The sequence below is a fragment of the Cajanus cajan genome, chromosome 1 (genome assembly GCF_000230855.2).
Source record: "Cajanus cajan strain Asha chromosome 1, NIPB_CcT2T_4, whole genome shotgun sequence".
NCBI lineage: Eukaryota > Viridiplantae > Streptophyta > Magnoliopsida > Fabales > Fabaceae > Cajanus > Cajanus cajan.
In genome coordinates this window covers 82,488,137-82,512,686 of record NC_138517.1, presented here as the reverse complement: position 1 = coordinate 82,512,686, position 24,550 = coordinate 82,488,137, and the positions used below count along the sequence as shown (strand labels likewise).

Here is a 24,550-nt window from a genome sequence, read left to right as displayed (position 1 = left end):
GTGCATGTAAATATAAATTATAGATCCACGTACATGTCCATAAGACAACATGAATATGACTCTCGTAAGATACAGGCTTCAAAGGGTTGAGCATTTGCTTTCTTTGATATGTTTGGGTTCAAAATGAAAATATACCCAATAGTCCATTTCTTTTAGATGTTGGTTTAATACACATTTCCAAATTTCATTCAAAATAGAACACCCCTTTAAGGAGTAAGGACAACCAATTTAAATCAGGTTGCAGATCTCAATCATATGATGATTAACGATCACCAGACGTTAGTGGCTACGAAAACACAAGATTTTCTGTTGACTTGCATTGCCAGTAAAAGAACCGTATTAAATCCAAATTCACCAAATCCAATTGGTAAATATACTAATAAAATGATATGTGGTGTCCATTTTTTCAACCAATTATTTGATTAGTCGTGTCCGGTCATGATCACCTGACTGGTTAATCTATAATATAATCATTACACGTTATGACTAAGTTGCTGGCTGTTAAAAGGATATTTCATTTTTTAATTAAATGCATTATTCATAATTTTTAATATGATGAAAACTATTGGAGAGTAATTAATGAGTCCCTCCCCTGGTCTCTATGTTGTGTCCAATCTTTCTCTATGGATGGAATAAACTTTAAAAAATCATAAATTAGTGGGAGAAGCAAGGAAACGGTGCACCAATTTCCTTGAAAGAAAGATAAGCACGAGGTAAGGATCTTGTCCTAAGGAGGAACTCCTTAATAGAAAAGGAGGAATTTATCCAAGGAAGGAAGCAAGATTTTAAGAGAGAAAAATTTAAAGGTATCTACTTATTTATCTCAAAGTAATTTGCAAATTATATGTAGGTATTGGGATGCAAGCAAAGTCTCACATCGTTCAAATAAGAGAATGGACATGGATTTATATACACACACTTGTCTTCATTGGTTAAGAGGCCTTTTGAGTGATGTCCAAAAGTATAGGCCTAAAACGGAAAATATCTCACAAATGTGGAGACATGTGTATATGTGTGGTAACCCCCGATGCACAATAAGTGGTATCAGAGCTGATGGTCTGATTAGGTGACGGCTCGACGAGTATGATGGCAGGTGGATCCAAGTTTGGGATCCCTTGTGTCGAAAGTCTTTCTAATGGTGAGTCCATGTGGAAGAGAGGCTTCCCAGTAACATGGAGGGTTAGGAGGCGTGTCCCGCTGTCATGATGGATTGGGATCCCTTGTGGAGACATGTGTATATGTGTGGTAACCCCCAGTGCAAACTAGACTAATTATTTCTAAATGTAACTATGGTTAGTTATTTTATACTTAAGCTAACCAATCCTAATTAATTGTCTAGAAGTTTATGGAATAAGTTAAGTTAATCATAGTTTAAAAATAGTCTAGGTTAGCTTAAGTTAATTCTGATTAACTATTCTAATCATTATAACTACCAAATTAATGATTATTTTTAACAAGTTATTGAGATATTACTATCAAAATTATCTAACTTAATTTGCAACTTGAATGACTATGCTAGCTTGGTTTGGATGTCCAAATCACTTGCATTTGCAAGTGAACGTCCAATCCAATGGGCCAAGAAAATGTTTAAATCATCTAAGTATGATAAGTTCATAATGATTTTAGTTAGTTACATCTCTTCTTAAATAACTAAGTATACCTTAAAAAGAATAATACAAGAACAAAATATCTTATACCACTTGACCAAAATACAATATCAAAATAAATGAAACATTTATAAGAAAAAATAAACATATAGAACATAAAATAAGCTACTAAATTAATTATTCAAAATTCAATAAAAGTTTAGGTTTTTTTTTTTCAAACTTAACCTGTTCTTCTTAATTGCTTTTGGATTTGACCACATTATATCATCAATTATTCATGATTTTGTGGTAAAAAAATATTAAATTCAGGATAAATTTAGATTCCAGTGTTGATTGTTTTTTATAAATCAAATTGTACGTTTTTTTTAATGAATAAAGCAAATTGTACGTTAATATTTTGTGAGGTTAAAATTTAAAGAAAAGTAGTAATAGTTATGCGTGGAATATTCCTTAATTATTAAAAAATAAAAATAAGCTATATATTTCTTAGAATAACTTGGGTGTCATTTTCCACGTATTTGTCATTTTTCATGTTTTTTTCCTTCCCTGTGTTTTTAAGGTTGCAAGAGCAAGTGAATCAGTGGTTGAAAAAACAATTCAAGTAGCAGTTTTACACCATTAGAGAGCAACTCATCATGAAAACAGAAGAGCATATTGGTAGAAGATTCTGATGTTCTTCAATTATAGCGGATCTCAGTCACAGAAATCAACAATCATTATTTAGTTGTATTTTATTTATTTATTTATTTATGAAAGTGTGTGGTACCGATAAGTTATGGAGTTTATCTAAAAACTTTTTAAATCGTTAAATTTGAATAAAAATTAATTAAATTTCTTAAAATAATAAAAATCATGACATTATGGAGAAGTGTAATAATAATAATAATACCCTAAGATGTAAAAGTAAAATAATGAGATATTATTGGAGTTACTTAATTTGAGATGTCCTAAGACTGAGTAAATAGATTGAACATTGTTTAGTGTAAATATTTGATATAACAAAAGTAATCCTATCTCACGAGTCACGAGAGAAAATAGTTTGCGAACATGTGAGTTTTTCCTTTCTTCAGATTCAAACACCGAAAGCAAAACGGGGAAACCATTTCACGTTTTTCTTTGGTTCCTCTTGAAATAGGTCTGTGATCGTGATTAGAACGTTCCATGGATTAAATTAATGATCCAAATGAAGAATTTAGCAGAAACCTCCACTCCAAGATTGTGCGCACGTTCTGATATGAGATGTCACGTGGCGCATGCTCATTGGTTTCTTGCATCTCACCCTTGCATCCTATCAAAAGTCGAACAGGAACAGCTAAACACTATATATCAATCATACCTTCGACTGTGTTACTTGGAACCAAATCTTTTGTCTATTTAATTAACAAAAAAATATGATAGCCAACTAATATATAAAAATAAAATTATATAGAAAACGTGAGAATTCATGCTTTTGCTGAGAGATGAGACTTTTTAATTATAATTATTACATTAACATTGATATTTCAGATCGTGTATGTTTTTTTTGGTATTTAATTACAAATTATATGTAATCTTGAATTTAAAACGAAGAAAATTATAATTAAATACATGATATAAACTATCAATTTTTAGACAAAACATGAATGCAATTTATTAGGTATTTTATTGTTTTCTAATTAAAGCATAATTTTATGTCGATAATCTACAATAAAAACCTACATTAAAAATTTATGTAGGTTAATGAGACGAAACTTAAATTCTAAAAGAAAAAATTACGTTTCCATTTCTCACCGTAATTGGTCGAAAAAGTAAATTAAAAGTAACAAAAAAAAAACGTAAGTGCTTCTAAATTTCGTCCCCATTTTAATATAATGATGGTTATATAATTTCATCTTTTCATTTTTCACATGACTAAAAATTTTCACTCGTAAATTCTGAGTTTCAACGTGCAAACATTTATTATTATTATTATGAATGGGTCAAAACATTTTATGTATCTATATTTATTTAAAAATGTTCAAGAATTATAAATATTTATTGAATCAATTGATATTATATTTAACCCTCAAATATTAATATTTTAAGTCTTATATTTATAAGAATAAGTAATTTTTATTATTTAAAAATTTAAAAATAAAATAATTTAAAATATTATATACATAAAAATACAAAATCACTTTTATATATAGGTATAAATTATTATTATTATGAGGAGAAATGAAATTATTTAGTTCAATTATTATTAAATTAAAACCAACCGTTAATATTACATATTTAATTAAAGATTTCATACGATTTCTTAAAAGTTTCACTTAATTTTTAATTAAAAATTTCAAAAACCTATAATAAAATACACAATTTAGACTATTAATATCAATTTAATGATTATAATAAAATTTTGACTTAAATATATTTTTAATCCTTCAAACTTAAAATAAATTTATTTTTAATTTTTATAATTTTTAAAAATTTTATTTTAGTCCCTTAAATCAAATTATATATCTAAAAGTTTAATAGAGACACTAAAAGATAAATTTTATGTAATAATATTTGAATAATTCTTTAATAAAATTTAAATATAAAAATTAAATAAGATTTTTTGAAATTATAAAATTAAAAAATTAATTTTAAATTTGAGAAGCTAAAAATAAATTTTCTTTAAATTTAAATAATTAAAAATGTATTTAAGTCCAAAGTATTTTAATTTCTCATTATTAACAAACACTTAGGTCATCTTTAGAAAATGTTCTTAAATATAACAATGGATGATTATAAATTTAAAAACAATTTTTAAATGAGATGAAAAAAAAAAATTAAGAATATAACCAAGGTTTTGTTATTTTTGTTTTTTGATGAGATTTATGATTAACGGAGATGGTATAATATGTGGAAAGAGAAATAGTTTTGAGTTGGCAGCAGTAGTTTGATAGTTAACGTAGGTGACAAAAGACACGAAGCATTGGACACCAACATTCGATCATACAATAACCACTCAAATATAAGTAATTGTAGGCCGTTGGATGCGTTCTGGAACTGTCGTTACTCCATGAATTGAACGAATGAATGTGCATTGCTCAGAGCAAAAAGAGTAACACAACAACAAATTGCTCCACTTGACATATGTCATATGTGTGGCTCAGACGCAGACTTTGATGCTCAAATCAAAATCTCTTCGCACACATTTCCACCGCCGCACAACTGCAAGTGCATGCTTCATCATCATCATCATCTTCACTGTTTTTTCTTTTTTCTTTCTTATTTTATGTAATAGTATTTTATTTTTCCATTATTTGGCGCACAGATTCAGAGGAACATTCAATTATTGAGCATTCATCAAATGGTTAAACCTCGCCGCGTATAAAAGGGGAATAGGGAGAAACGTTGTTGTTGCTCGAAGGAAGTGGCTGTGGAGATGTCTTTGCAACTAAACTGCAAAACGGCGTTCCCTTGTAGAGGCGCTTGTTTCAAACTCAACCCGTTACCTCGTCGTTCAGTAACCTTTGCAACTGGTTACATAGTAATTACTAAGCTGTTTTTTCATTTTACTCACTTTATTTATGTTTTATGTTTCACTTGCCTTTTCTCTCTCTAAATGGATTAATATGGTGGTGAAAATCAGAATATGTCTAATTTGTTGATTTTTTTTATTTGGGGTTTCAGTGTTCACCGTGTAAAGCAGGTTGGGGTGCTTCCTTTGTCTCTGCAAGTGCAGGTTTGTTACTGTTAGTTACCTTATTTGCTTTCTGTTGATTTGTTGTTCATGTTAAGATTGTTTGTTCGAATTTATGAATTTGCTTTTCAATAAATGGGTTTTTTTTTTATATTTTGGTAGATTTTTCTCGGAGGAGACAACCGAAGAAGGTGTCAGTTGCAAGGTCCAAGGGCACTGCTGCGAAGGGTTTTGTCCCAGGAAACCAGAGCAGGAGTAAAAAGAATGCAAGAGTGAAGAAGGGAGAGTTAACTCCTGTAGTCAGTGAGGTTTCAGGGGTTGATAAAAAACAAACAGTTGATGTGAATATTGATGATGATACAGAAGGGGAAGTTGGATTTTCCCAAGAGGTTGTAGATAGAACTGATGAAATTGTTGGGGGTTTGGGGGAATTATCATTGTTAGATGAGACAGTGGGTGTTGTTGGGAACAATGGAGGTAACATTTCTATAATTGATGAGGATGTTGAAATTCTTGAGCTACGGAATGAGATTCCTTCAAATGGAGGTGTTGGGGTTGTTCAAGATTCGGAAGAAGGGTTATTAGACCGTGCAGAAATTGATGAAAGAGTTAAAGAAACAGATACTGATATTGATGGTGAAATAGCTGAGGAAGCTGTTGAGGAATCAACCACTGCTGATGATGATAGAATAAATGAGGAGGCTGCTCGGCTGTTGGAGTTGGAAGCAAATCAGCGCAGGCAGGAGATAGAGAGGATTGCAGAGGAAAATCTGTTTGAAGGGACTAAGCTGTTTGTATATCCTCCTGTGGTTAAACCCGATCAAGATATAGAAATTTTCCTTAACAAGAACCTTTCAACACTAAGTGAGGAACCAGACATTCTGATCATGGGGGCATTCAATGATTGGAAGTGGAAATCTTTTACAGTTAGGTTGAATAAGACTAGTTTCAAGGGTGATTGGTGGTCTTGCCAATTATATGTTCCAAGAGAAGCCTATAAGGTAGACTTTGTGTTCTTCAATGGACAAAACGTCTATGACAATAATGACCAAAAAGACTTCTGCATAAACGTACATGGAGGAATGGATGCAATAGAATTTGAAGAATTCTTGCTTGAGGAGAAACGTAAGGAATTAGAAAAACTTGCTTGGGAGCAAGCTGAAAGGGAAAGACAAGCTGAAGAGCAAAGGAGAACGGAGGCAGACAGAGCTGCAAAGGAAGAGGACAGGTCACGGGCGAGGGTGGAGGTTGAAAGAATGCGGGAAACGTTGCCACAATTGATGAAAAATGCTGTGAAATCAATTGATAATGTTTGGTATATTGAACCAAGTGAATTTAGAGGCAAGGACTTGATCAGATTATATTATAACAGAAGCTCAGGTCCTCTTGCACATGCTGATGAAATATGGATTCATGGTGGGCATAATAATTGGAAGTATGGATTGTCAATTGTTGAAAGGCTTGTCAAGTCTGTTTTAAAAGGAGGTGAATGGTGGTATGCCGATGGTATGCTCTTTTACATATAGATTCCTTGTCTTTGTTATTAATTCATTTCCTTGAAATTAATCTTTTACTAGAATTTAAAAAGTATGAATAGAGAGAGAGAGAGAAATGATTTACTTACTTCAAGAGTAAGTATCAGTAGACTTACTCCACCAAATAACTCATGTTCTATATTAAATTTTAACAATCCAACCGTTAAATTAAAAGTTCTTTCTATATAGATCAAGTCTACATTTTTTTTAAAAAAAAATTGAAAATATATGATACTTTGTTATATAGATTCAAATCAATATATAAAATGCTTTTATGATTACCCGTTAATTTCAATTAATGAAACAAAGTATCAAATAAGTTTTAATTTTTTTTAAAATTTACAGAATTGATCTATGTTTTTAAGAACTTTTAATTTAACATTAGATCATTAAAATTTAATGTAAAATATGAATTATTGAATGAAATATGTATACCAAAACTTATTTTTGGAATAAGTGGATCCCTTCTTGTATATATGTGTGTGTGTGCGCATGCATGCTATGATGTGACATGCATGGGGATGGAGTTTTAACATTCACCTATTGCATCTCCGCCATGATGTAACATGCTTGAGGGTGTGAGTTTGGCTTCTCTCTATTTATATTAGGTATATTTTCTATATGAAGGACTCATGCTATATGTTGTGGTATATACTGATACATGATTGTAATGCTTTAGGTGAATGTTTTGACTTTGCAGATGAGATTCTGAAGTATCTTTTCTGTCCATAAGAAAAACCAGTATTGAAGTTAATTCATTTTATAGATCTGTCATATGCTCATGCCCATCATTTAATTCAAACATGAAAAGGTTGCATTTAAGGGACCTGATATTTGTGTGTATGTCCATTATTTTGTTTAAAATCTTTTATGAGAATTTTGAATCTTAAACTTTATAAGTTACACAACCATATCTAAATTCTAACTTGGTGCTTTGGATTTCTTCTATGTCAACATACATTCGGCTGAAATTTCATAGGTAGACAGATAAATAGAGAGATATAAATTTCTTATTGGAAGTATTAGATGTTTACTTCTATAATAGGGTTTAGGGTTCTTCTGAAACACTTTTAGGATAAAAAATTAAGAAGGAAAATAGAAATAAGCTTCTCTACTAGTTAAAACTAGCTTATGCAAGAATTAAAAATAAATTTTGAAGAAGCTAATAAGAGAGAGCTTTTACGAATTAACTTATGCATAAGCTAATTTTAACTTATAGAGAAACTTATTTCATTTTTAATTTTTTTTTCTCATCAAAGTACTTCAGGAGAAGTTTATCCAAACAACCCTTAGGCTCATGCCATCAACTCTTTAAACTGTTTTAGATCAATGAAAGCTTGATATCAGCAAAAGAATACTGGTTCAGAATACTTCAAAAAACTTGGTCTTTTCTTTAGGATTAGCTTGAAGTATGCAACACCTTTTGTTGATCAATTTTTATATATTTTGCAGTTGTTGTACCTGACCAAGCTCTTGTCCTTGATTGGGTCTTTGCTGATGGTCCACCTCAGAAGGCAGTGGTGTATGATAACAATTGTAAACAAGATTTCCATGCCATTGTCCCTAAGGCTATACCTGATGAACAGTTTTGGGTCGAGGAAGAGCAGCTGCTATACAGACAATTTCAGGAGGAGAGGAGGTTAAGAGAGGAAGCTATACGGGCAAAGGTTAGTTCTTGCTTGAGATGGCTTCCAAATGCTAACATTCAGGCACAACTTAAGATTCTTGCCAATCATATAAATAAACTTTTCAGTTGTCTGTTTTCTTTCTTGTGCCACTTCATGTAAATATATACCCAAAAATAGTGTATTCTCATAATGTAATCTAGTGTATGAGGATAAGTTCACCTTTGTTGAGAGTGTAGTTCTAGATGGATCCCTATGACTGTTTGCTTAAATACTACTTAAAAGCATTTTTTTCTTTAACAGATATTCAAACTAATGGATACTCATCTTGTTGATTTGTTCCTATCCTTTTTGCAGGTTGAAAAAATAGCACGGTTGAAAGCCGAAACAAAGGAAAGAACTTTGAAAAGATTTTTGCTTTCTCAAAAGCACATTGTATTCACTGACCCTCTCGATGTTCGAGCAGGAAGCACAGTGACAATATTTTATAACCCCTCCAATACAAATCTGAATGGAAAACCAGAGGTTTGGTTTAGATGTTCATTTAATCGTTGGTCGCACCGTAATGGTCCATTGCCACCTCAGAGAATGCTACCTGCAGAGAATGGCACTCATGTCAAAGCCTCCAGTGAGTCTCTCCCATAGTTTACACATTACAATTGAAAGATTATTAGACCATAGTATTCCATAGTTAGTAATATCCAGGATTTTAATGTCTTTTGGTCGCTAAATTTTGATTTTTTAATTCTCTTTTTGGATTTAGATTTTGGTTAGAGAATGTTATTTCTGAATATGATCTGTCCTCCAAATACATTATGTTACCACATTTTTTATGTTTCAACATATATGATGTGCTATTCTGGTTAGCAGATTACTGGTCATTATGAATGAACTATTGTGCTATCCATTTATGTTGTGTACATATAATGCTATTTTAAGAACACTACAGGAGACAAGCCTTTGGATTGCATATGGATTTGTGCAGAAATTTTTTGATATGCTACCGTGTAGATAGAGATAATATAATGATTCAGAAATTTTTTGTGGATGTTTGCATGTTTAAAATGTTTTTCATATGCCGTTACCCTTAGTGTATCCTAAGCTGTTGGTTGGTCTTTGATATGATGGTTGAGTTTTAGTTGTCACAAATATTATAAAGAAAGTTGCAAGGAGATAATATTATAAAGAAAGTTGCAAGGAGACAAGCCTTTGGATTGCATATGGATTTGTGCAGAAATTTTTTGATATGCTACCGCGTAGATAGAGATAATATAATGATTCAGAATTTTTTGTGGATGTTTGCATGTTTAAAATGTTTTTCATATGCCGTTACCCTTAGTGTATCCTAAGCTGTTGGTTGGTCTTTGATATGATGGTTGAGTTTTAGTTGTCACAAATATTATAAAGAAAGTTGCAAGGAGTTTCTTATCTTTATCACTAATGGTTGTATTCATATTCCATGTTCACAGGTCTTGTATAATTATAAATAGTGTTGCAAGATGGACAATTTTATTATACTTTTTTAAATTTGGCGTATTGCATTTTCATTCAAAGTATAATCACTTTGTTCTCTCTAGGAAAAAAAGACATTTGGTCCTGAAGAAGTTTAATGACTTTGTGTTTCTGCAGTTAAGGTTCCACTGGATGCATACATGATGGATTTTGTATTCTCTGAGAGTGAACATGGTGGAGTTTTTGATAACAAATTTGGCATGGATTATCACATACCGGTTTTTGGAGGTATTGTAAAGGAACCACCTTTGCATATCATCCATATTGCTGTGGAGATGGCCCCAATTGCAAAAGTGAGATAGCCTATTGCATATATCTTATCTTTAAGTTCATTGACATGTCTCTGTGCAAACTTGTTTTATTACCATGGCTTAAATTGTAGGAAATTACAACGAAGAAATTTTACTATTTGTCATGTGGTGTGTTATTTATGGCTCGAACAAGTCCTCACATGACTGTCATGGAAATTTTGTGATAGGTCAAATCTTATCAATATTTGTGGATATTTATGATGAAAGAGATACACACAATTTCCACATGATAAAGTCAGAGGATTCATTCCCAACATGGTATAAGCTGTTGCACCAGACAGCTACATTTGCTGGTCTTTTCATAAAATAAATCAACAGATCAGTTGCAATTTTTTTACACTTTCAATATGTTTCTATGAAAATTGAAAATTTGTAGGGTTAAAAAATTAGCATATTCATTTTCACGGGGAAGGGAAAAACTATCATTTAACTCTTATATGTTATCTGAACTTTGGCAAGTTTAAGGATAGCATTCAACATGCCCTTAAATATATGGGATGTTAGAAATATTTCTTAAGAGAACACAATAAAAATTTATGATTTAATAAGAAGTGTATTTTTGGGATATACTACAAAACATTCTTCTAGTCTTCCTGGTTGTTGTTCTTGTTCTATATAATTCAAACCAGGGTTATGTAACAAGTCCCACATCGGGGAGGTCTCCTTACCAGGGAGGCCTTATAAGGCGGGAGGTTCTCCAACCTCTTGGGCCGGCTTTTGAGGGATGGTTCCCCTCCTTAGCCTTATGCTCGTTACAATGGTGCTCTCGTTGAGAGCCAGCCAAATCGAGAAGGGCTACCCACGGAGGGTTCTGACCATCGGAGGGTTCTGACCGGCAAGGGCCGAGTGAAGTGCCGATGAGTGAAGTACCGTGGAGTGCAGCCATCGAGGACGCTGGCTTTCGAAGGGGGTGGTAATGTAACAAGTCCCACATCGGGGAGGTCTCCTTACCAGGGAGGCCTTATAAGGCGGGAGGTTCTCCAACCTCTTGGGCCGGCTTTTGAGGGATGGTTCCCCTCCTTAGCCTTATGCTCGTTACAGGTTATAGAAAGAGGTACCTGGATTACATCATACTCTCATGGTCTCATTCATTTTAACTGATATGGCAGTCAGTTCTTTTCTCTCTCATTAGACTTTCCATTGTTGTAATCTGTATTGTCTTAGACTCTTAGTGTCAATGTCATAGGGAGGTCTTGTTAATAATCAAGCTTCTCTGATAAATAACGTTTTCCTTTGCATCTTTGTGCAATAAAGAAATAATATAAACTATAACCCTAATAAGTGTATTATTTTATTTGTGGATGAAGAGAGGATTGTTGAACATCTTGAGTCAAAAAATTCATTTCTCCTCTTTAATTAGTGATAAAGATGAGTAACATTAGGAGAAGGTTCCCTGATGTAGCTAGGTTGCTCCTGTAGGGTAATTGTTTCCATTCATCAGTTGTTATTGCAAATTTTATTGACAAAAAGATTGTTACTATGTTATCAAAAGGATATTTGTAAATTAATTTAACCCATTTTTGTTTTTGATGGTATTCATTTTTGGCAGGTTGGAGGCCTTGGTGATGTTGTTACCAGTCTATCTCGGGCTGTTCAGGATTTAAATCACAATGTGGACATTATTCTTCCAAAATATGACTGTTTGAACCTTAGCAATGTAAGTCTTTTTCTCTCTCCTATTTGATTTGGTACTTGTATTACATCTTAATTATACTCCTTAATTCATAAGTTTTCGGATCTGTCCACAACTCCCTATTTAATACACATGGGGTTGTAATTATCATTGTGAATTGGGAGTGATACAGTTTGATATTCAATATGAAAACTGATTAATAATCGATAGAGGGGGGTGGGGGATTCAAGTATTGTCTGAGTGGCTTCTGCTTGGAAATGGCTTGTTGAGAGAATTTCTTCACATTTGGCTGTTGAGCATCTCCATCAGTATCTCCCTTAGAAGACATAAATAGCTGTTGTTGCGCACTTTCCTTGACATTTTGTTGGAAAATGCATATTTTATTTGTGTTTTAGTTAGTGTTATTATTAGCTTCTAAATGAATGACTTCTAATGCAGATAAAGGACTTGCAATGTCAGAGAAACTATTTTTGGGGTGGGACTGAAATAAAAGTATGGCATGGAAAAGTTGAGGGCCTCTCTGTCTACTTTTTGGAGCCTCAAAATGGGTTAGTGCTTTGATTCTGCGTAATTTTCTCCAATGTATGTCAGTTAAGTGATTCTTACGTCTGAGCCTCATGTTTTATTTTGAAAAATAGTCTTTTCCAGACCAACTTTCTAGGTTAGAGCAAAATCCATGTTGAGATAACATGCAAAAATTTATGGTTGCTGTAGTCGCATCATTGAACTTTAAGAATATTATAATAAAAAATTGCTTGATTGCAATATTTTTAGGGCTCAAATTCTTTTGGACACATTTTTCTACGTGTAGATGTTAAAAGTCTTTAGTTTCCAGAGAGAAAAGAGAAATAGATAGGTAGAAAAGGAGAAAGAATGCTTTGGCAGTTTTTATTGAATTACAAACAATGAACCTAAGTAGAAGTTTCTCCTTCTGAGGGTTTCCATTTCTACTAAAAAGCTAATGCTCAGATTCCCAAAATGATAACCCTCCCCATTTTCTACACTCTGCTATTTAAAGTAAATCCTTATCCTAATAAATGCCCAATAGACCTATTCAAATTAACAGCTATTATTCTAACAAACTACTCTCTGGAGTCTGGACCCTATCAGTAGATATAGATTGATCATTACCCGAAGTAAGGTTGAGGTACCAGCATTTTAGGTAATGAGTAGAAAGGGTGGTAGTCAGGCACATATGCAACTTGCTGGCTATGCTTTGAACATATTTAAGGAGCACTTGGTCACTTAGTACCACTACCAATATGAGGCTAAAATATTTCTGAGCAGCATGAAGGTTAGGTTGAGAAAAGTTTATGAGCTCTTTTGGAGATCCCACATTGATTGCAGATAAAACTATAAAAGTGTATATAAGTAGGAAGTAATTTTCTCCTTATAAACTGATTTTGTAGTGTTAAGTTAGACTCTTAACCCACTATTAAACCCAAATTTGTACAATATTAGGATAAATTTAAACAGTCCATGTTTTACTCTTTTTGATATTAACCTGAAGTCCCAAACTATATTTGAATGTCAACTGCAGGTACTCTTTCAGATATTTGAAAATTATATCTCTGTGAAATGTATATGATGAATTCAAATCATGGCTAATCAGATAAAATCTGTCACCACTTCTACAAAAAAGTGAGAACAGAAAATGGTTTCTGTATTTACAAAAAAAGTGAATATTATATGTGAAATAAGCCTGGACAAAACAAAAGAGTCAAGTGTGTTAAACCAATCAATTGATCTTTCCAGTTGCATAAATTACATTTATTAATTATGTAAACCCAAAAGTTTGAATTGATAATTGTTAACCTATATTGTGTTTGGCATTGAATGTTAAACCATATATTCATTTTGATCATCTGCAGACATTATTTCCCATATCTGTAGTGTATCTTTTTTAATCAGTCGTGCAATTTCTTTCTTTCTTTATTTTTGGGTAACTGCATTTTTACTCTTTATGAAAATGGTCATTAAGCTGACTTGAAAATTTTCAAATGCTTTATAAATTGAACTAAGCTTTGCAAATATTCTATGATGCAGATTCTTTCAGGTTGGCTGTGTATATGGTCGTGGGAATGATGCAGAGAGATTTGGTTTTTTTTGTCATGCTGCTCTTGAGTTTCTACTCCAAAGTGGATTTCATCCTGTAAGATATAATTTTATTTGTGTCCAAGCTGTTCATTTTATTTATTTATTATTAAAAGATGTCAGTTTAATAACTTTCAATTAACATTTATTTCCCTGATGTAAGAGTGAAAATCATGATGTGAATGCAAATATTCTATGTGGTAAGGTAACTCAACATTTTCTCATCCTGCTAAACCCAAAAACATGATGTGAATGCAATTTTTCATTTGAGAGTGGTCAGAAACTATAACATGTGTAGTTGCATGCATATGTGTAATTGTAACCAAAGTTCCTATTCATAATTCATAAAACAACCAAAAATATTATCAGCACCTTTTCAAGTGATTAGCTTTTTCCTACTTTAGGTAGGTATTTCTCTTTCAGATTTAACTAGCATACCATTTATATAAAGCATGTGATCTCAGGTTTAACAATGTATATTATCACACACTTTTGGAGCATAAAACATTTTCACCAAGGATGTATTTTAATTTCCTCTAATCAATGGGCAGGATATAATCCACTGCCATGATTGGTCAAGTGCTCCAGTTGCTTGGCTATTTAAAGACACCTATACAAGTTATGGTCTAAGTAAAGCAAAAGTTGTCTTCACAATTCATAACCTTGAATTTGGAGCCCATTTCATTGGAAAAGCTATGCAATATGCAGACAAGGCTACAACTGTAAGTGCTGATTACGCCCTAAGTTTGTCAGTTTCTCTAACTTTCACTCAGCATTTGATTAATTTATTTATCATTAACTAACTGTTCCAAAAGCTAAGTTGTTAGATGAAAGTAGTACGTAAATGATTTTCAACAAGTGTTTTTTTTTTCTCTCTCTCTCTCTCTCGAACATTAGTGGTGAAAATTTTCGTTGTTGATAATAATTAGTAATATTTTGGAACAAAGCACTTGTCTTTTTTAAATGAAGTTTGTCTATGTTGAAGGATTGGGCTGCTTTGCTCAATTGGTTTTCTTTTTTTTTTTCTTTGTAATTTTCTGATTCATATATATATATAATTTTTTTTAAAATTTTGAGGACTTCTTATTCTTCCATTCTCTTCATTATTTTTTCTCTGTCTTATTGAGTTTCTTTTATGATTTTTTAAATTTCTTATAACAAAATAATTTAGTCTTAATGTTTGCTTTGTTCTTTTTGAAAATCTTTTCATTTACCTTGCAATAGTTGAGGAATAACATTCAGAGCTAATAAAGTACAGAATTAGAGGTAGGGTATCATCCTAAAATGAGCAAAAAAACCTAATGGAATTAGAAATTTGAATTGAACATATAAACAAATTGTTAAGATATCCAATATTTATTAAGAATATAGCTACTTGGGCAATCCTCCCCGTTTGGGCTAGCTTTTGGAGTTTAATTAGGCCCAATGTATTTCTGTTCTGGTATCAAAAGTCAAAACTGATCTTGATGTTAGGGTTGCAATTATCTCTAGTCTTGTAAATTTCACGCCCAAGATTGATTGACTAAGAATATGGGTAGAATAGTCCTTAATAAGACTTGGTCAATCCTAAATTATGTAATTTCCAACAATACCCTCAGAATTCCACTCTTATCCAGGTCATTTTTTAAATTTTTTAATTTTTTTTTAACTAAAAATGTATTAAGGGTCTATCAGGAATTTAGTTGGACAATTAATTTTAGCAATCTGTGCAATCAAACAAGGCAAAAATAGAGTTCTAATAGCTTTGAGATCCTAAATAATCGATCAACTTCACTCTATTTTGGAATTGGATTGCAGATTTCTCATCCTCTACCTTGTAATTTGTGTGCTTCCTTAATAAAATCTTTGGCTGCTGTCTTTTCTTTCATCTCACTTGGTAAAAGCCATCTACCTAATTTTTAGATTCTTGCGCATGAGCTTTAATATGTGTTGAAGAGTCACTGCCATTCTGTCTGAACTCATAAGTGTTTTTTTTGTAAATTATAACCAATAAGATGTCAATAATTTGGATTCTATCCAATTCCAATCAAATGGATTCAACTCTCGGACTCTGACTATAGAACTTGTTGAATAAACTTATGTACCTCACTCTCTGAACTTGCTGACTATATTGCCACAAATGGACATAAGCTTTCCTCTGGGATCATGGAGAGGACTATATGCTGATTTTTTATTTTTATTTTAATAATCTTTAGCTTATAAAATTACTAGATAGATTCAATAGAGAGAAAAAGCTTTATGTATGTTATGACAGCAAAACAATTTGTGAATGTGCACTTATAGTATTTCTTGGCAAGAATTTGATTGGCTCTCTCGCTGTCCATCTGTTTAAATATTTCCACTATAATATGAATTTCATAAAATTGTAACATCAGATACAATTTTGGAGGTTAAACTGAATCAGTAATCTGAAATGGAGAAGTTGATTGTTATTTTTACATTTTGATCATGCATATTTGGCAGGTCTCCCCCACATATTCAAGAGAGGTTGCTGGTAATCCTGCAGTGGCTCCTCATCTTCACAAGTTTCATGGTATAATAAATGGAATCGACCCAGATATATGGGACCCATATAATGATAACTTCATTCCTGTAAGTAGACATATACACAGATCTTTCTATTCTTTTCTTACATACCTATAATGGCATGTAGTTATCAAAGTTAAGTCCCAACATTGTGTCTCCTTATAAACTATGTCTGCAAACTAAGTTTAGAAACTTGAGCTAGAAAAATGCTGATGAACCATGTTTATCTTCACCTTTTTACTTCCTTTGGATAACTGTATTGACTAGCTCCATCCTATATGGTTTCTTACCAGTGCCATTAAAACAATGCAACTGATTAGATGAACATACTTGCCTCATCTTTATTTGTAACGTTGTGTGTTTGGGATGGATCATCAATATGCCAAACGTATCCACTGGAATATTGCTTCTTGCTCGACTGTTGCAGTTGCAACAGTGCAAAACTGCATACATTGCCCCAACAACTGAATTTAACATAGAAAAGTTTTGACTAAGGCTTCTTAAATGCAAATGGACTCATGGATTTTTTTATTCAGTTGAGTTCATTAGCGATTACAATGAGTCATTAGCATATCTCTCCACCCTCTTATAACCATGCCTGTACTTATTATGTAGAAGTTATTTAATTTAGTTTCTACTAATTAAATTATGACTAGTTCCTATGTCACATTATTCCAGGTATCATACACATCAGAAAATGTTGTTGAAGGAAAAAAAGCTTCCAAGGAAGCCTTGCAACAAAAGCTTGGTTTAAGAAAAGTTGATCTTCCTTTAGTGGGAATTATTACTCGATTGACTCATCAAAAAGGAATCCATCTCATCAAACATGCCATATGGCACACCCTTGAACGTGGTGGACAGGTATTCTATTTTACATCAAGGTGTGCACCATCAATGGCATAGTTGCCTGCATAATAGCATTATAAGATAGTAAGATTATAATCATTTTAACTGTATTTTTTTTTATCATTACAAAATCATTTTGTGGTCATACTTGATAGATATTTCGTATTTCAAGATTTTAGGCCAAGTGGCTACCTGACAACTGATGTGGTATTAAATTTTCTTTGATTAAGTTGTTAGATCTCAATCCTCATCACCCTTGTGTTAGAGATAGGTGGCCAGTTTTTAGCCTCCAGTTAACAGTTTCAGGTTTCCAGTTGAGTGGTTTGGCAAAAATAACTGTACAGGATGTATGATATCTTAAACTTGGAACCCTCTTCAACCCTATAATACCCTTCTTGAATGAAATTTTTATATAGGTCCCAATAATTTTTATTATAAGCCAAGGGTAATGTCAAAGTATGGCCTTTGACTTTGTTAGTAGATTTTCTTGTTTAATTTAGAGCTTGTTTACAAATGTTGCATTCATGTAGACAAGTCTTGACTGTAAAAAGATATGCAGGTTGTATTACTCGGTTCAGCTCCAGATCCTCGTATCCAAAATGATTTTGTGAATTTGGCCAATGAATTGCATTCCTCTCATAATGATCGTGCTAGACTTTGCCTTTCATATGACGAGCCTCTTTCACACTTGGTAACTTATGAAACTGAAAAACCTGTAGTATCATTTTACCTATTATATGGGGCGCTACTGACTCATTTAGATTTCTTTTGTTCTAGATATATGCTGGTGCTGATTTCATTCTAGTTCCTTCAATCTTTGAGCCATGTGGACTTACTCAACTCACAGCAATGAGATATGGTTCAATACCTGTTGTTCGAAAAACTGGAGGTCTGTACATGCTTTATATTTTGTCAACATTATAATTCATTTAAATGGCTGGTAAACATTCATACCGTGTATAATACATTGACTATTAACATATTTACACTTATATACGGAATATTTTTTATCTTCTCAATTTCTTTTGTTCATTCAACTTTGTTTTGGTGCAGTTGACATTCATCTTAACATAATTTTTCAGGACTTTACGATACAGTATTTGACGTTGATAATGATAAGGATAGAGCACAAGCGCAAGGTCTTGAGACAAATGGATTTAGTTTTGATGGAGCTGATACTGGAGGTGTTGATTATGCACTCAATAGGTGAGTTATGTGCCATCTGATGGTGGTTATATCATGAAAACCCAATTTGCCAATAACAACTCCAAAAAATATATTACAGATTTACAATATGTCAATTTGAGTGAAAGTGGCTCAGATCCCTTTACCATGTGATTTTGGTTTCAATCCTGAAATTTGTGTGGAAAAAATACAATTGAGACTTGAGAAAGTTGTTCTTTTTAGACACTAGACCATACTTGGTAGATTACTCTCTTATTGACTAGATGAAGAGATCATTTGGAAAACCACGCAAAACAAAAATGTAACAGCCAGCATGAGTACAGAAATTAAGCTATTTTTAGTAGTGATCCGTGGGAAGATTTAAAGTCTCGAAGAATGACCAGTAGGCTAAAAGTCCTATAAAAATCATATTTTTGTCAAAACTCAACCTACTTAGAGACCATACTTAGGGGTTGGCATCTTAATCTGTTGCATGCATAGGTATGATTGGTATTTAGTGGAAAGAGTATTTTCATTTCCCTAATATTGTAATATTGTGAAAAAGTTTTAGGAGTTTACCGGCATTGTATATTTGGAATAGAAAATCCTATGAATGCTAAATTTGTTACATTGGAATTTTCATGGGGAAAAAAGGGTTGAAAGTCGGACTGAAAAAACCAGAAGCCGTTTTTCCTTGCATTTTTCGATGTTGTTGCCACACACACAAGGGTAACTGTGTGTCTAAAGTATATGTCTTATTGCAAAAATCAATTTAATTTTATGACATTTTTCAGGGCAATATCAGCATGGTATAATGGGCGTGATTGGTTTAACGCTTTATGCAAAAGCGTGATGGAGCAAGATTGGTCTTGGAACCGGCCTGCCCTTGACTATTTGGAGCTTTACCATGCAGCACGCAAAGCAAAATGAATATGATGCACAAATTATGATTTATTCCTTTTTATACAGATTTAGTGACAACCTATAGTCTTAGAATAATTAGTTGCATATAGCGAATCATAGTGAAAAACAACTGCAAGGTGACATCAGTTTGTAGAGACAAAACTCAAATGGTTCATTATTTTGTTAGCATGCAATAATGTAGGTAAACTTTACATGGTTTTAGTATATGCTATGCTAAGACACAAGTTGTGAAATGCATTGCAGAATACATTGACATATGCAAGTTCTTATTTGTGCATTACAGAATTGGAAATCAAGAATACAAAAAAGAGTCAACCAATCTTTTTAATGTCTTTTAGTAGTGACCCGTACTTCGATCTTCGGCCGAGGTAGATGGAAAAAATTATTGGACATTGTATTATTATTAAAAAGTTGAATAAATGATTATAATCATCTTCGACCAAGATGATAAAAAGATTGATGATGATTTTATTTATTGAACGGGAAACCATTGAAATTTATATGCAATTTGTCACAACATTAACCGATAAAGTGCAATGTGTCCTTACCTTGAAATGTCTCAAACAATTAAAAATTAATCTTTCCTTGATTTTTGTTGATCAACTATTATTTTAATATAAACAAAATTAACTATAATTTATCTAATTTTAGTCTTTTAATTTTTATAAATATTAAAAATTATAAATTATTTTTATTAATAATATGACATATATTTTTAAATAAAAAATTATTTTTTTAATACACATGGTTGCAACTTGCAAGGATTATTTTCGGTCATTTGAAGGCGTGATATTTATAAGTGGATTATCTTTTCTAACAAAATATTCTCCACGATTCACCTTTTGCACATCATACTGCTTCTTTGGGGGATTTGAACCCAAATAATTTTAATAGAATGCGATATACATGTTCCATATCGTATTATTAATATAAGTAATAATAAAAATGATTTTAAAATTGTAAAATTCATGAGAATTAAAAATAACAAATTTAATGTATCTAAAAGCTCATGCCTCCTTTTTCAGATTCCACCTAACTTACGACGTTACAGCCAAAGTTGCCTTAACTTGGGTGGGCATTGAAGCAACATAATACTAGAAAGTAGAAACAATCGATGTGGGGTTAACTAAGAAGATTGGCATAAACAGGCACATCATGTCATCATGAGCGCAAATTCAACTAGAAGGATTTTCAATTGCTTTTTCAACTTTCAAATACACCATTACAATATGTAATTTAACTTATATTTTATTTTTTTACATTTAGGGATTTAATTTTTCACTTTAAAATTTGTCTAAAAAATAAAATTTGAAGTATAAATTCACTAATATGTGAGATTTCATGTCAATACAATAGTGTATATAAGTTGACAACCTAATGTTAGATAGTTTAAGTAATATGAACAAAATTTTAAATTTTAACATTGTTGGCATGTTATAAATAATAAAAAAAAAGTGAAACTTGAATTGATTTTATTTAAAATGTTAAAATAAGAATTTGATTAGTTTTGAAATGAATTTATAGAATAAAATTGTGAGTATATGGTATTGAATTATGAACCAGTCTCCTAATGCCCAATGTTTGTAAGCAGGCTCTCCTAGAAGAGAAAGAAGGCATTGGTACAGGATACGGATTTTGGTTCTGTGTGAATGAGTGTTGTTACAGAGTTGAGGATAAGGTTGAGGATTGGTAAGCCAATAGTCCCTTACCACCTCTCCAAATCGACATACACATGCAGCTTTTACGAAAGGATATTGAAAATTTAAACAAAGAGAGAGATAGAGACTTTTATTAGCATAAGGTCTGTGTTTGTTTTCTCTTCTTAATTGGAAATGCTATGATGGAACTTCCCCTCGCCCACTTCATCCTTGTCCTTCCTCTGTGCCCTTTTGGACTCTTGCAATTAACCACCTTACTTTGATTATTTCCATGTAATGATGCTATTATTTATGTCAACTGAGATTCACGCCCAAGACCCATCATTATCTTTTATTATATGTATAGCATCATCGTGTTCTTTTCTGAGCCAAACAATAATACACACTTGGATGTGTACATAATGTACACATAGTTGGCTTTTTCTGCCACCCCGTGTCTCTACAAATAATTTGAATAAAAGCACGTACAATTCTGTGTGCATGGACTCGGATTTTCAAGGCTTCTTCCTTTGTACCGGTTGGTATTTAACAAGGGTTAATCACAGTTACCATTTGTGAGTTTTTCTTTGTTAAAAAGTCCTAGTTCCTTTTGGAGGCTATTGAAACAAAAGCAAGTAGATTCCTGATGTTATTCCCTTACACCTTTCTGCCTTTTGATTCCCAAGACGAGGAAAAAGTCCATTTTTTCTCATTAGGTGAAAAAAGTCTCACTTATCTTTGTCTATATATACTGAAATAGGAAATCTTAGAGCATCACAGCTCATTACTCAATCTTCTCACAAACAATTATGGCAGATCAAGGAGTTTTTTTGAACAAAGATTTTGATGAAGAAGATGTGAGGAGTGTAGCCAATGGGAGAGATGATTATGGCCAAAAAACCACAAGGGCATTCAAGGAGTCTTGTGATTCTTCTTCTGCATGTCACCTACCTGTTGCTCTAAGAAAGATTCCAAGGGCTAATACTACTGCTCCTTTGGTTAAAGGGTCCTCAGCCCCTATGGATGTCCCTGATTGGTCAAAAATTTATGGAAAGAGTTGCAAAAAGGGGTCAAGGGGTGATGTTGGTGTAAGCAACAAGGGTGATGATGATGATGATGATGAAATGATTCCTCCACATGAATGGATTGCTAGGAAGCTTGCAAGGAGCCAGATTTCATCTTTCTCTGTGTGTGAAGGGATGGGGAGGACACTGAAAGGGAGAGATCTCAGCAAGGTGAGGAATGCTGTTTTGACCAAAACTGGCTTCATAGAGAAGTAGTCACTCAAGTCATCATCCATGTCATGTCATCCTATAAGCTTCAAATTTTGCCATACCACAATCAAATCATCTATATTGATAGATTCGGGTCCCATGCAATCGTTTTCTTTTTTCTCAAATATAATCCCTTCCTTTTTAATATTTTTATTTTTATTCAAATACATTGTCACCAACAAGTAGTTAGTCGAGTATTTGGATTTAGTTTTCTTGAACAAGATTTTATATTCAAGTTTTGTAGATAAAAAAAGTATATTATATAAATATATATATATATATATATATATATATATATATATATATAATTGAATAATCAACTAATTTTATTTATTTATTTGGTAGAGATTACTCTTCACAAAGTGGTGAATGGTTTGGATAAGCAAAACTGAGATTCAATAGTTTTTCTTTTTAAAATGATGAAGTGTAACATTCTTTTTTATTAAAATCATGGGCCACCACCAATATGGAATGAAGTATAAACTGTAAGTTAAAAGAGCATAATGCCATGCAAGTCATTCTCGGGTTCAAGATTTTTTTCTTGGATACAAGGGGCCTAAGCCCAACTGAAAACCGCAAGGAAAGCTATAGCTTCAGCTAAAAAGTATAAAGAAAGAAAAAATGAAGGAACATAAAAAAAATTCTAAGAGGAATATCCGAAAAAGGCCAAACTTTGTCATAACATATCTGCAAATTGATTAGCTTCCATGTAGATTTGTCTCCATTGGAAAACCGTCCCACTATTCATGGAAGATATAATATGAGGGAGTTAGTCCAGTGAGAATTCAAGCAACCTGGTGATATTCTTATAACCAAGATTCGCGCTTTAAGAAAATTGGCATTTTTATTGCTCCCCTGACAATTGACATTCCATTAAAAAAATTCATGATTTAATTACATGATCGAGATTGCATATGGGAAAAGAGAGAAAAGAAAAATGTATTCTTCTTTAAATTTAAGGGTTTAAGCATGTTTAAGTATCCGAGTATTATTATAAGAATTAATCACTTATACACTGTTAGTGTAAAATTTTTTTACATTGATAACTAATTATATTTTTTAATTGTGTCATGTCACTATAACATTTACTTTTAACAGTGACATGACAGTGTATAAGTGATTAACTCTTATTATAAATAGGAAAAAAGAGCTTTCACTTTTTAGGTTTACCGATTGAACTTAAATTGGCTTAAAGAAAATCAAAGTTTTCATTTTTTCTTAAGAAATCTTTGCTCTTTTTTGAGCCAATTTAAGTTCAAGAAATTGACAATAAATTTGAGGAATCAGGGTTCGTGTGATCCATGAAATAATTAATGACATTACAATTTTCCTAAGCACTAAAATTTGGATTGGATCAAGAGAACCATCAATGAACTTGAGTCTGTTCTTTAGATAAAAGAGCACGTTTCATCAAAGGACTCCGTGAGTAATAATTGGAATTTTTCACTGAGATAAAAAGGATTTTGAGATTCATCCTGAAGTATGATTCCAGTCTCTGCCATTGGAGCAAAAGAAAAAGCTTCAATGATGGATAAGAGAAAGTGAAAGGCAAGAGAAAAACCATAATGAGTCGAGAGGAAAAATGAATATTGTTGATCAAATGTATTGAGTACAAGGCTATGTATGCCACTATCATTACATTTACATGTATCTAAATAGAAAATAACCATAACTAGATTAACTAATTTCTAGTACGAGTTGAGAGAATAACCATAACTAGATTAACTAATTTCTAGTATGAGTTGAGAGGGAAAATGAATATTATTGATAAAAAAAATGTGTTGAGTGTAAGGCTATTTATACTGTTGCCATTACATGTATCGTAGCAGAAAATAACTTTAACTAGATTAGCCAATTTCTGGTGTTGATACAAAAAAAGGATGAAGGTTTACATTTCAATTGTTAAGGAGATATTTACATTTATAACTTCTTTTTTGTTACAATTTACATTTATCACTTGAAGATACATAGGTGCACAAAAATAGTTAACCCCTCTTCCATAATGCAAAAATTGGATATATATAGCCGTTTATAAAATAAAACATCATTTAATCATAAGTCTTCACGGCGAAAGTTGCTTCTGCTATACGACAGTTGAAATCAATTCTTATGAGAACCAAAATTAACTAAACACAAGTTAGCCAAAAAATCAAAAAGTCTCAAAGTATTATTGTCCACTTGGCTTGACTCTATTATGTATAGGAGTTGAGTTG

At 32.2% G+C, this 24,550-nt stretch overlaps 2 protein-coding genes across 2 annotated transcripts; both read left to right on the top strand.

Moving 5' to 3' along the window:
* Nucleotides 1-4,802: 4,802 nt before the first annotated feature.
* On the top strand, nt 4,803-19,683 carry LOC109803119 (starch synthase 3, chloroplastic/amyloplastic). The gene is made up of 16 exons (XM_020364569.3): nt 4,803-5,103; nt 5,247-5,298; nt 5,419-6,762; nt 8,244-8,458; nt 8,774-9,044; nt 10,046-10,221; nt 11,789-11,896; nt 12,311-12,420; nt 13,919-14,024; nt 14,518-14,688; nt 16,430-16,558; nt 17,171-17,353; nt 17,898-18,029; nt 18,116-18,227; nt 18,421-18,544; nt 19,297-19,683. Exons 1-16 carry the CDS (start codon nt 4,999-5,001, stop codon nt 19,430-19,432), a joined length of 3,474 nt encoding a protein of 1,157 aa, XP_020220158.1. The 5' UTR covers nt 4,803-4,998; the 3' UTR covers nt 19,433-19,683.
* Nucleotides 19,684-19,833: 150 nt separating this feature from the next.
* Nucleotides 19,834-22,565, top strand: LOC109803847 (protein S40-4). The gene is made up of 2 exons (XM_020365519.3): nt 19,834-21,779; nt 21,880-22,565. Exons 1-2 carry the CDS (start codon nt 21,710-21,712, stop codon nt 22,341-22,343), a joined length of 534 nt encoding a protein of 177 aa, XP_020221108.1. The 5' UTR covers nt 19,834-21,709; the 3' UTR covers nt 22,344-22,565.
* The last annotated feature ends 1,985 nt before the right edge of the window (nt 22,566-24,550 follow it).

Bases quoted from the DNA above. Each gene is read 5' to 3' on its own strand.
- LOC109803119 (XM_020364569.3), top strand. From the start codon at position 4,999: ATGTCTTTGCAACTAAACTGCAAAACGGCGTTCCCTTGTAGAGGCGCT. The intron at 10,222-11,788 runs GTGAGATAGCCT...CATTTTTGGCAG, and splicing joins AGATGGCCCCAATTGCAAAA to GTTGGAGGCCTTGGTGATGT. The intron at 11,897-12,310 runs GTAAGTCTTTTT...CTTCTAATGCAG, and splicing joins ACTGTTTGAACCTTAGCAAT to ATAAAGGACTTGCAATGTCA.
- LOC109803847 (XM_020365519.3), top strand. From the start codon at position 21,710: ATGTTATTCCCTTACACCTTTCTGCCTTTTGATTCCCAAGACGAGGAA. The intron at 21,780-21,879 runs GTGAAAAAAGTC...CAATTATGGCAG, and splicing joins AGTCCATTTTTTCTCATTAG to ATCAAGGAGTTTTTTTGAAC.